The sequence below is a fragment of the Hylaeus volcanicus genome, chromosome 2 (assembly GCF_026283585.1).
Source record: "Hylaeus volcanicus isolate JK05 chromosome 2, UHH_iyHylVolc1.0_haploid, whole genome shotgun sequence".
NCBI lineage: Eukaryota > Metazoa > Arthropoda > Insecta > Hymenoptera > Colletidae > Hylaeus > Hylaeus volcanicus.
This window is the reverse complement of record NC_071977.1, coordinates 15,152,094-15,165,771: the sequence shown is the minus strand read 5'-3', so window position 1 is coordinate 15,165,771 and position 13,678 is coordinate 15,152,094. Positions and strand designations below refer to the sequence as shown.

Here is a 13,678-nt window from a genome sequence, read left to right as displayed (position 1 = left end):
CATTTCGATTGGTCAAGCCGTCTCGACGTAATCGGTCAACGAACATTTAAAAAAAAAATATATATATATATACATATATACATATCGAATTGAGTAACCTCCTCCTTTTCGAAGTCGGTTAAAAATAAAATGTATTTAAACATAGGTAGATATTTTTTATTTAAAATACCATCTTTATTATTTTTCTAATATTAAATATTAATATTCATTCATAAATTTTTGTTATTCGCATACGTATATTTTTCCCTTAATTGTCAATGTAATTTTCAAAAATAAATTGCATTTGTCAGCATTAAGTATAATCATTTAAAAAATCAAATAGCCATGAATGAATCCTCCGTATCATAAGCGTACCTATGAGGTTGTTAATGTCTTGTGACTAAGCGAGATTAGAAAAGGCTAGGTCGTATATAGGAGATGTTTCCAAACAAGTTGTAGCTAGTGAGCATGATGTGTCCACGATACTTCATCGTCTGAGGACAAGTTTTTTCACTTTCCAGGTTTGTGAAAACGACATCTTGGTAGTGGATGTCATTAATCGACTTCCGGGTAAAGCAGCCGCGGTACATTGGCGTGGACAAACTCAGATTGAATCGCCGTATATGGACGGCGCGCCATTGGTCACTCAATGTCCTATACCGAGTTACACCACTTTTCAGTACAAGTTCCGTGCTTCTGCGCCTGGAACTCACCTTTGGCATGCTCATGCTGGTAATTATAACTGTACAGTGGCTCGTAAGAGAACGTCCAATTATATTTGAACTTTGAGGGTCGAGACCAATTAACTTTAACTAAGTGCAATCAATAGTTGACTCCGTCAACAAAGATCAAGAAATATTCCTGTCTAGAGAAGTCAGGAAAATTGTTACTTAACTAATTTTTCAATCAAATGGATTCTCTATTCACTAAGTATAAGCACAATTTTTAACTTTCAATGATCAATCTTCAAGTCTGAGCTTTCAATTCTCAGCTTTGAATTTTCAGTTTTCAATGTTCGATTATCAATTTTCGAGTCTGAGCTTTCAATTCTAAGCTCTGAATTTTCAATTTTAATTTTCAATTATCAATTCTAAGGCTGTAAGGGTTAGCTATTTAGTTATGTTAGTCACAGTCAGGAAGATAAAAAAGGACACTTTCTTGTCTTTTTTAGATATTAAATAATAATTTTGATTAATGAAATTAAATATATTACAAAGTACGTCTTAAAGAACTGTGAAAAAGTTTGCTTTAAAAAAAGGTTAATTAATTTCGTTATAACAGCCGATGGCGTGGGCGGTCACTTGAAAATGTTGGTTCGCGGTGAGGAAGATTTCGTGAAACTGGTATACGTGAAAACAAAAATAAAATGAGATTTAAAAAAAAAATATATTAGTCTAACGGGTCTCCGATCAAAGGATTTTGGAAAAAATTAATTTAAAACAAAATGGCTTACATTTGTAGTTAAAGTTTAATTTTAGCTATAAAATTAATTGATTAAATAGTGAGTAAAAAGAAAAGTATATAAGAAAATAAAAAATCCTTCGATCAGGAACCCGTTAGTCTAATATATTTTCTAAATCTACCTTTATTTTTGTTTTCAGGTAAACCAGTTTAGAGAAATCTTGCTTACCGCAAATCAACATTTTCAAGTGATCGCTCACGCCATCGGCTGTTATAACGAAATGAATTAACCTTTTTTTAGAACAACAATTCTTTATTGTTCTCTAAGACATACTTTATAATATATTTAAATTTCATTAATAGAAAGTATTATTTAATACCCAAAAAGGAATACACAAACAAGTGTCCTTTTTCATTTTCCTGACTGCGACTAACCTCTTAATCCCTAATTTCCAATTTTCAGTTCTCAATTACATTTACAATATTTAATAGTGCTCAATGACTACACAATTTCATATGTATTTCAACTTTAGAGATGAATGAAAAGTCAAACAAATCATACAACGCATTCATACAACGCAAAGCTACATTTAAATAAAATGGAATAAAAGTCCTCCACGACCCTCTTCACATCCAGGTGTAAAGTGAATTTAAATTTCCAGGTGCTGACGTGGCCAATGGGATCTTTGGAGCATTAATCGTAAAGCAAGCAGACATCAAGGACGCCCATCGTCGTCTGTATGACATCGACGATGTGAACCACATGGTCTTGGTGACCCACTGGCAGCACATACCCGAGATCACGTTCACTGAAGGACACTCGAAGCCTGCAATCCTCCTCATCAACGGAAGAGGGCGACAGCCCAATGGGCCGAAAGTTCCCTATACAACGTTCACGGTTGTTCCTGGTCGTCGTCACAGGTTTCGATTAGCCAATGCTGGAGGCGCTGGGTCCTGTCCAATAACCATCTCCGTGGATGCCCATCCTCTGCTACTGATAGCCCTGGATGGGCATCCGGTAGAGCCGCGACAGGTAGCGTCGATCACTCTGGCCAGAGGTATGTATAGTAGGCTGATAAAGACGTTTTTTATCATTTGCATAGGTATTTTGTTACAATGCCATCAGACTCGTCGAATTACGAGAAAGAAAACATATTTATACATACTTTTCGTAAATGCAATAATAACGGAGTTATGACTTGAAACAATTGCGTGGACCACCCTGTATATTTAATTATTATATTCATTTATATTTATATAATAATTTATATTCAAGACAGGGAAAGAAAGAAAATAAATTGGTCATTGTGCATGTCTTGAACTGAAGTAAATGAGTTCTTCAAAAAGAACACGACCTTGGAAAAATTGTTAACTGATACACAATTTATTACACAACGTTGAAGGTGGATAGAATAATTTTTTTATTAGTTCTGGGTTGAGGTACAATTTACATTTGACACAGTTCCTTTTCTTGACACGACTTCTGAAAAGGTTGAATGTTTTAAGAATTTCAGTGAAATTATTTGAGATTAAGTTTCAAAAGAGTGCATTTAAAATAGAGTGACCTTTGTGATTACAATTGCAATTACGAGGGTCATTATATAAACCGAATTTTTTGTACACAGCCTTATTGAGGATAGATAAAAATGCAAATGGCTTAGCTTATTTTTGTACGTAGGTTCTTTCAACAGAAATACATTTTCTCCATAACATAAGAACCTTCCTGATGCCATCATAGAAAATAGAATTTCGATGCCTCAATGATCAATTGTGCACGTATAATTAGACCTGTGAATCGCTTTGGAGGAGAAGGGAAGATATTTTTGAGCCATATCGCGATCTGTAATGAAATATGGATCCGTAACTATACTTCAGAAAACAATAGAATGAGTATGGGGTGGTGGAAGATTGAAGAAGGGGCACTGGTCAAGACCAAGACTCGACTGTCAGTCAGAAAAGTTCTGGCAACTGTGTTTTGGGACTCGAAACGTGTATTGCTGAATGACTACCTACAGTGAGTAACTTTAATATTTGGACACTATGAGATTTTTACTTTATTACATCATAACTTCGTTTCTAACAAAACAAGCATAAAACATAATCAAGTATTATATTAACGTATATGTTTAGTAAACAATAGTATAAGTTTTATTTACATAACCTACTGTAGTTTTTAAATAACACGATTTAAACAAAACATTGTCTGATTTTCGCGTTACTTTAATATTCGGATACTTTTAGAAACTATTTATATTGAGGCTAATTTTTATAATAATATGTGTTTTAATATCTTGTTGCGTAGCTATTCTGTTGTATTGCTTCTTTTAAACCTTTGTGGCATATTGCTAGTGATTTTTTTTAAACATTCAATAGTTATTTTGTCTCATTCTTCTTTTAACCGATGTTTCAAAATTTCTTTTGAAGATGTTGTTGTCCTGATACGTCGCTCTAGTCCGTTCCACACATTTTCGATAGGATTGAGGTCAGGTGATTGAGGTGATGGTTGTAAAACTCTTGGACAATTTTGTACAGTAAATATTCTTGCACGATGCGTGCCTTATGTTTCGGGTCATTGTCCTGGAAAAACTTAAATGTGTTTAAAATTCCCATTTGTGTAGCACTTTTGTGTAAATTATTTTTTAATATTTTCAAATAAACATTTTTGCTCATAATATTGTCAATAAAAAGTAATTCACCCAGCCCAAATGTGGATATACAGCCCCAGACAAGCACACTGCCTCCTCCATGCTTTACAGTCGGCCTTAGATTTTTAAATTTAAATTCTTCATTTTTCTTACGCCACACCATCCTTCGTCCATGTGATCCAAAAATGTTAAATTTACTTTCGCCAGTAAAAATAACATCGTTCCACCATGTTCCTTCCTTGAAAACAAATTCTTTAGCAAAATTTAATCTTTTCTTTCGATTCTATTCATTCACATACGGTTTCTTCCTAGCTACTCTTCCATTGTAACCACTTTTAAGGCTCTGCGGATTGTTTGGGGATGTACCTTCTTCGGTGTCTCGTTTAAGAGCTCAGTTTCTAATTTTGGTGCACTGAGTGAAGGAGCCTTCTTTATCTTTCTTATTAATTTCCTCTTATCACGTGCATCCAACTTCTTCGGTTGGCCCTTTTGGGATATAGAGTCTATACGATCCTCGTATTTAAACCGTTTGATGATACCTGCTACTGTACTCTTACTCATGTTGAGTATGGCAGCAATTTGTCTACATGATTTCCCCTTTGCATTGTAAAAAAATCACAGGTTGTCGTATATTATACGTGATATTGCTTTTGCGTGGCACTATACACGTGCACGTAACGATTATCGAAGAATAACTGATGAAATAAGGCTTGTTAGTATCATCCGAACAGTCGACTGTGTTTATAAAGAAACACTCCTTCTAAACTCGAAGTAACTCTGCGTAAACACTCAGAAAAGGTGCTACACTACCAAGTGTCCGAATATTAAAGTAACGCGAAAATCAGACAATGTTTTGCTTAAATCGTATTATCTATCAACTACAGTAAGTTATGTAAATAAAACTTATACTACTGTTTACTACACATATACGTTAATATAATACTTGATTATGTAGTCGGTAATAATTTGATTTGCGCGCTGAAAGTGCGAGAGCGCGACGACACGGGCTTCTACGTTTTTTTGCTCGCGACACTCGTGTGTCTACGGTATGCCGAATATGATATAGCAGTAACGTTCTGCGAGTCGACCCGTCAACAACCATACAAATAAACCACGTAAAACCGTTAAATCTGTTCTTCCTTTAACAACCACGCCCAAAAGGAATAAAAGTATTACTCACAATTATGTTGTTTATTTGTTTGATTAGAAACAAAGTTATGATGAAACAAAGTAAAAATCTCATAGTGTTCGAATATTAAAGTTACTCACTGTACATCGTCGAAGGACAGTGACAACTACTTCCCGCTCGTGGATGATGTCAAGACTGTTTATCGCAACAAACGACGCCAGCAATTGATTCGTGGTGTCCTTTTTCATATACCAGCTTTAACTCACGATAAACTCACTAAAATACACTGAATACCTCTCGAATAACCACCTTATAATCCAGACCTGAGTCCACTGAATGAGGCATTAAGAAGGGAAAGGTTTAAAAACGATACAGCGAGCTGCAGCGTTTCATCTATACTTGTACAATTGGTTATTGGAGCAGTCAACAATTTTTTTTTTAAGAGGACCTTCATCCCTATCTGATGAAGAAAATCTATTTCTGTCGAAGAAAATTACGTAGAAAAATAAGGCACTCCATTTATATTTGTATCTAGCACCAATAAAGTTGTGCACAAAAATTCCGGTTTCTATTTGAATGACCCTCGTACTATTTATTTTGATAAGTTGGAAGTGTGTATTGTTATTATGTTGGTAAGACGTAGTCAATGGTTGCTACTCTTGAACGACTTCTAACTTAGAGCCACGGTCAAGCCCTGGTATTTTCCATCCGGAAATTCTCCGAGTCAGCGACTCTAAAAATTAACAAATGCCTCCATAAATTAGAAATCGCTCGCGAATAATCCATTATATCCTTATACACGCAGATTAACGAAGATACCATAATCGTTCCTATCGATTCATCTTTCCTTTCTCTCTTTCTCTTCCAATATGCAATCATTATTTCGAGACTTCTGGGACCATATTAAATTAAAGAGCACGTTTATCGAAACAACGACGTTATTAGCACATCTGAAACTTATTCGCTTTTTGCAACTCTCATTTTTCATTAAAGAATTGTTCAGTGCCAGATACTTCAAGTAAAGTATTTACCAATGCATAGACATTTTTGTTACATGTTAAATGATTGAATATTTCTGACACAATCAGTTGTGCTTAGTATTGCTTGATAATTTAATCAAAGAAAAATTGAACAAAATATTTAAGGGGCTTGGAAGATTAAAAAATGAAAAAGAGTAATTTAAGCATTTAAGCGATTCTGAACAGTTCTGTGCAAACAGAATTCAATTTGGAGCACTGGAAGCGGTAAACAAAATTCGATTACACGAAAAAGGTAAAAAAAATAGCGACATAATTGTAAAAAGAATATAAGGAAAAATTTGCGGGAGACCGGAGAGTACCGGTACCTTGGTTACAGCCATAGAGTATTGTTTTCTAGGGTAAAGAAGATAGTAAATTCTCAAAACACTGTGTTTTTATCGATTTTGTTAAAAATATATGATTATATAACATTTACATCGATAATCGAGCGGGAAATACAAATTTTTAGTTTTTTGCGTCTCTTGAAAACCTAGGTTTTTATTACAAAGGTACACATTTCTCAGAAACGGTTAGGCCGATATGAACCAAATTTTGCACACTTGTTTTTTGACAGTTGAGCCTAATTTACACCGCTGATGTTTTCAATGTTTTGATTCCAAACAAAGTTACCACCGTGCAAACCCATACATTTTTTTTCATATTTGAACAGTTCTTAAAAATTATCCATTTGGAATTTCAAAAAAAATCTCGGTGTAAATTAAGCTCATCTATCAAAAAACAAATGTGTAAAATTTGGTTCATATCGGCCTTACCGTTTCTGAGAAATGTGTACCTTTGTACCAAAAACCTAGGTTTTCAGGATACACAAAAAACTACAAATTTGTATTTCTCGCTCGATTGTCGATGTAAATGTTATCTAATCGTATTTTTTAAAACAAAATCGATAAAAACACAACGTTTTTGATAATTTACTATCTTCTTTACCCTAGAAAGCAATAGTCTATGGCTGTAATCAAGATAACCTCGGCTCCGATCTTCCGCAGACTTAACTGTCATTGTTTTCTCTCTGAGAAAGTTGTCAGTTGTATTACTTTTTTCGTGACGTGGAACTTGTTTTGTGAGAAAAAGCGAAATTAGAAAAAAACTTTTTTACCACTTCCAGTGCTTCAAATTCATTTCTGTTTACACAGAACTCTTTAGAATCGTTTAAATTTGAATAAAAACAAGATTTTTTAGAAAGCGATTTTTTTTTCATTTTTTGACATTCCAAGCCTCTTAACGAAGAATTTAATTAAAATGTCAGAATGAATATGTTTTCTAATAAAATGAATCTTTAACATCTTCGGTATTTTCGTCGCAGGTGAGAGGGCTGACTTCATTCTGAAGGCGAACAGACCCGTGGCTTCCTATTGGATGAAGGTGCACACGTCGAAGGAGTGTGGGACAAGTCCTATAAACGGAGCAGCGATCCTTAAATACAAGGGAAGTCAAACGGAAGATCCGTTATCTACGCCGGACGTCATCGATCAAGCGAAGGAAGAGGAGATGTCGAATCGTCTCGCTATGACGACCAATCCTGCGGAAAAATGCGGCAATCCCGATAGTTTGTGCGTCACGGAAATGAGGGCGTTGAAGAAAATACCCAATTCTCTTTCGGAACCAACCACTGACGTCACGATACGTTTACCTATTAATTTTAAGCTCCAGGCGAACGACGTCGTAGGTGGGTGATCGATAAGTTGAACTGCATGAAATCATCGAATTCGTCGAAAAATATGAGAGCTGTGTTAAATATAATACTGTTTGAATATTTATTGTATTGTATTATAAGTAGACTACGGATTTTATGCATTTATGACGTACAATCATATAGAAAACAAACATAAATTGTATACATATAATGTATGTTGAATACATATTACAATTATTATAACAGTACTGTTATTTCGTTTTGCATAAATGGATATGCCTTTTGGTTATGTTTAGCATGTGTTTATTATAACAGTTTATATTATAAATGCATAAAATCCGCAGTCTAATTATAAGTCTTTGCTCTAGTGTTTGAATTTATTTGATAGTGGAATTGAAGTGGGGAGGAATGGGGAGTTTCTTGGGATCACCTGTGATTCTACAGTCACTATTGTACTTTAATTCTCAGTTTTTAATTTTCAACAATTTTTAATTCTCAGCTTTCAACCATCAATTTTGAATTTAGAGCTTCCAATTATAAGTTTTCAAAGTTCAATTTTGGAATTTTCATTTAACAATGATCAATTCTCAGTTGTGAGTTTTCAACTATCAATTCGGAGCTATCAATTCTCAGTTGTGAGTTTTCAACTATCAATTTGGAGCTATCAATCCTCAGCTTTGAATTTTCATCTATCAATTCTGAGCTTTGATTTTCAATTTTCAATTCCAAATTTGATTTTCAATGAACCAGCACACAACACCCTGATCTCGAGTCTACATTTCTAAGAATGTCTCACACGAAGCTTCATTGAATCTGACCAGTGGAACATCTATAATCAACGCCTCTGAATATTTTTGTCAAATGTATATTGTTTAGTGAAATATTATCCTTTTCTATTTCAGCTAACGGCGGAGTAGGAACGAGGATTTTAAATGTGAACAACGCGACTTTTACGTATCCATCGTCGCCTCTGTTGTCTCAGGGTGCTGACGTTACTGAAGAAAGTCTGTGTTCGTCTGCCTCCGAAGACGATCCTCATAACGAGAACAACGAAACTGAGCCATCGTCGTCGCGACGCTGCCGTCACAGCGTCGCTACCTCGACTGATATATGCGAGTGCGTTCATGTGAGATATATACCGCTCGGAGCAACCGTTGAGATTATTCTTCTAGATCAAGGTAATGAATGTATTTCGGAACATTTTAATTAGTGGCTGGTGGAAAATTAGAAATTTTAATACATAATACTGAATTCATTACTGGTAATGTTGGTAAATATATTTTTGGAAAATCTTTAAATCAGAGGAGACGAATATGTTACAATCTACAGTAAATAAATATTTAAAGTAAACAATTTTTGTTAGGAATATATTAATTAAATTATTAAATAAGTGTTGCTGTGCAAACGTTTAACAATTTATGTATTCAATATATGTATATACATATTATTAGTCCGTATTATAATATATATGTATGTAATATTAATCATTTATAGACAAATTATATTATAAATATAGGTGTTATAATTAGGTATTGAATTCAAGATAATATTAAAAAGAAATTCAATGTGAGAAAACATTCCAAAATAATATCACAAGTAATCATCAAATAATCACAGAGTAATCAAGTATTCAACTAAAGCAGCAATCTGTTTAATATATTCTTCATTTTTTCTATCGACAATCATATTCTTAGCTTCTACAATAGAATATTTCACAATCATGCAATTTTTACAATTCTGAATAGTTGAAATCACCAGAATTAAAACAAAAGAGTTTCAAATCGATAATGTCAGAGTGTAGGCCAATCGGTAGAGAATTAAATCAGAGTTTTTGTGACAAAGATGCTAACAGCAAATTGATTGTGCAAGTACATAAAAGAGGATGCGTAGATTAATAGGTATATGTTTTAACTCCCAACTCTGTTCCGTTTTCTTATTATGAACAATTTTAATGCAAAAAGTAGTGCTTTTTGTCGTCTTTTGCTTAGAAATTTTAAACTAATGCAGCAATATTAATGCTCCAAGCAGATAAAATGTAAATGATGAAAATACCTACAGAATGAAACCTCGAACGTCTCGATCGGATAATGATAAACAAACAAAAATCAGGAAAATCGGAAATTCAAAATTCATAACTCCGCCATTTTTTGAGCTGAAGCGCTGGTCTTTTGGGGATAAATATACATGTACAGGTAGGTATGTATAGGTATATATGTATAGTATAGTAATAGGTACGCGCTGCGCTAACATTATTACTACAATATTTATATTGCGGTGGACAAATGAAAATTTTTGTTGGACAAACGTGGACAAATCGTGGACAAACGAATGCAATTTGATTTTTATCAAAATTTGCAATTAGGGGTGCCAACTTCACGAAACTATACATACATATACATTTTTTCTCGGCTGCCGCTGTGTCCTTCACCGCTCGGCCGCGATTGAACCTTCAGCCGTTTTTGGTCAGTTTTAGAAGGGTTTTTCTCATACATTTTATCGAAAAATCAGAATATAAGTTTTGTAGTAGATGACAACTATTCGTATCTTTTTTTAAAATAAAAGTCAGTCTTACGGAAAAAAGGCGTACTGAAAAATTCAGATGGCAATTGTGAGAAAACTAATTATCTGACAACCTCTGTTTTTGCACACATAAAGAACACATTAATCGCTATTTATCCTCAAAAGGCCAGCGTTCGCTGAATTTTCCGATTTTCCTGATTTTTCTTTGTTTCGCGTTATCCGTTCGAGGTCTCATTCTGTAGGTATTTTCATCATCTAGATTTTATCTGCTTGGAGCATTGATATTGTTGCATTAGTTTAAAATTTCTAAGCAAAAGACGACAAAAAGCACTATTTTTTGCATTAAAATTGTTCATAATAAGAAAACGGAACAAAGTTGGGAGTTAAAAACACATACCTATTAATCTACGCATCCCCTTTTATCGAACAGCAAGCTACGTAGTTTCGCGTAAAAACGTCTTCATGAATCAGGTTTGCTCACGATTGTCACGTGTCATCTTCGAGATACCTCATATGTGTCACGTTCCTACGGCTTCGTTCGTGATGAAGCGAAACGAGAAACTAGATTTCCAATTACCACGGTGATAAACAAGCTCGCGCAATTTGCAACAACCGTTCGTGGTTCGCCAGCGCTTGGCAAAGTGAACGCACAGCATGACTGATGATTCAATCGTACATGTCATTTGCTTCGTGCACGACCAGAGATGGACGATGACTTGTCAGTCTATTATTTTATCGATTTACTATCTTTTGTTTTAGCCATAAATACATCCTTGCGTTTGCTGTTTATTTCGTAATTATGTTTGCAATAGTCTTCTTCATTTGTGTTTCTATAAAAATTTCATCAATATCTTCAATTTTAATAACGATTTTAATCAATGTAATATTTTTCTCCATCCTCATGATGCTTTGTTTTAGTTAATTATGTAATACAAAATGAAATGCAAATTATTAAATAGTTAAATAAAATAAAGCATAATGTAGGTGGAAAAAAAAATTACAAACATAATAAAACAAACAAGTGGATTATTAAATACTGTTTAAAATAACACGGTGGAAAAATTAAATTGATCGTCTTCCTGAAATGTTTTGGAAAAAAAAGAAACGATCGAGTAAACTTTTTCCACCGTGGCCTTGAATTAAGAACCTTGATCCATATTTCTATTACTCGAGAGGCTGAGAATATTGATCGCGGTCTTATTCCATCTCGGAGAACTGTCACTCTGAGCTCGCACAAGTCTGCCTCTTTATTTAATATAGTCGTCGAATATTTATCACACGTTTCGCGCAAATTTCTCTTTCAAATTCCGTTCAGAACCTTGTCAAAACTTTATCATGACCATTTCGCGCGCACTCAGGAAATTAAATGTCAAGCGTTCGATTTGGAATGTATAGAAGCAGGTGACATGTGTTCAATTCTGCTTCGGAACGTTTAATTTTGTTCTTTATGGATAGCAATAAACTAAAATGCTCGGGGGAAAATGAGTTTTCGAGCTTTAAAATCGTTCAAACACTTTTAACTCTTTGCGGCACAGGAATTTAGGTCATAAAATAGACTCATGCTGCACAGGAATTTTATTGCGTTTTAAATCAAACAAAATTGTTATGGATTTGTTCTTTGGATTTGTTCATTTTGAAGCTGAAGGGTCAAAAATTACCTACACTATATTCCAATCACATTTATAGTTTTAAGAATATTAAAACATAAACAATAAATAAAAATATGTTTTTTGTATTACTCCCCAAGTTGCATGGTGGGACGAATAAAATCCCACCATACTTTCATCATCTGCAAACAAATTTAATCTTTAGTTTTTATTATAAAACACTTCACTTGTTTATATAGAACTAACTTTTATATAAATTGACTTACCTCTACGATTTTTCACATAAAACCAGGAAAGAAATATTATCGCAATAAACCTTCCGCTTACAACAATTGTTGAACCGGTATTAGCATGTTGAAAGTTGCCACCATAAGTGCATACATTTGTAACATTGGATGAATATATTACCAACTGCTTTACGTAAATAAGACAAAATATAAACCTATACACATGCAGCTATTGCAAAATTTCGAGGTGGGATTAAAAATGTCCCACCATGCATTACAGTCCATCAAAAAGGTGGGGCACTTTTAATCCTTCCGTGCCCCAAAGAGTTAAACACTTTCAAACTCTTTGAAACACACTTAAATGAAAGAACGCTTTCTTGCTGGTTCTAATTAAAGGTAACATGTGTTTTTTTTGTTTCATGAAGGTGGCATCGATGATCTGGTTTACCATCTGCACGGTTACAGCTTCTATGTGGTGGGGGCGAGGAAATTTGGCCGCAGCGTGTCTCTACAAGAACTGAAGAACCTTGACAACAAGGGGCAATTGTTCACACGGAACCTTGAATGTACTGTGGCCAAGGACACCGTCGTTGTGCCGAAATTCGGCGCCGTTGCCATTAGATTTAAGGCTGACAATCCAGGTAAGACTCAGCTAGAAAGAATTCAATATTAAGTTACTTGCAAAATGTAAATTTCAATGGATGAATAAACTTCGGTCAAAGGGAAGTTTTTGTGCATTTCATTGAGGAAGCTTTAGAAGCTTTGAATTTTTTTTTATTAAGAATTCTTTTAATCTCATGACTCTGCAGATTTTCTATATTATTATATATTTTAATTCTAATTATTGGATAATAATTTCTAAAAACTTCGCAAATTAAAATGAATTAACATAATTACAATTTCCTCTTAAATATATTTTTACAATATATGATGACTACTTTTGAAGCGAACCTTTAAATAATTCACGGATATACAATAAGAAGAAATAATAAGAAATAATTTCTATTTTAAAAACCACAATAAAATTCACCATAGTAGAGGGTTACGATCCGAGTCCTTGATATTCTCTAACCCTAATCGTAAATGAATAATTTCAGGCTATTGGATGCTGCGAGACGAGCACGCCGCTGATTGGACTCGCGGTTTGGACGTGATTCTTCAAGTTGGGGAGACGACTGATATGGCTTCAGCACCAGAGGAATTCCCAAGATGTGGCTCCTTCGTTGGACCCGACTATTTTCTTATATAGACTGCTAATTACTTAAGATTCAAGTGTATATAATTGTAAATAGATTTATAGAGACTGAATGTGTCTAACCATTGGCAAACGCATCATTTCATCTTTTATTTGTATTTAGTATGTCGTAATTCTTCTTCATCGATCGTCCAAGGCATCCCCAGGTCCTGTTTGAAGAATTCATTCAAGTATAATAGAAGCGGGGAAGTGTACAAGCCTTGGCAATGCTTTGTATGTTCAATCAATAAATGCTATCAAGATTA

At 34.2% G+C, this 13,678-nt stretch overlaps 1 protein-coding gene across 3 annotated transcripts in view; it reads left to right on the top strand.

Moving 5' to 3' along the window:
• The window catches only part of LOC128884820 (uncharacterized), a 31,864-nt gene extending 18,186 nt beyond the window's left edge, over nucleotides 1–13,678 (top strand). For all 3 annotated transcript variants that reach the window (XM_054138458.1, XM_054138459.1, XM_054138460.1), the window contains exons 5-10: nucleotides 501–711; nucleotides 2,043–2,438; nucleotides 7,495–7,857; nucleotides 8,727–9,002; nucleotides 12,604–12,819; nucleotides 13,276–13,678. In XM_054138458.1, the coding sequence (XP_053994433.1) occupies nucleotides 501–711; nucleotides 2,043–2,438; nucleotides 7,495–7,857; nucleotides 8,727–9,002; nucleotides 12,604–12,819; nucleotides 13,276–13,427 (1,614 nt within the window). In that variant the 3' untranslated portion in view covers nucleotides 13,428–13,678. The remainder of the gene's footprint in view (nucleotides 1–500; nucleotides 712–2,042; nucleotides 2,439–7,494; nucleotides 7,858–8,726; nucleotides 9,003–12,603; nucleotides 12,820–13,275) is intronic.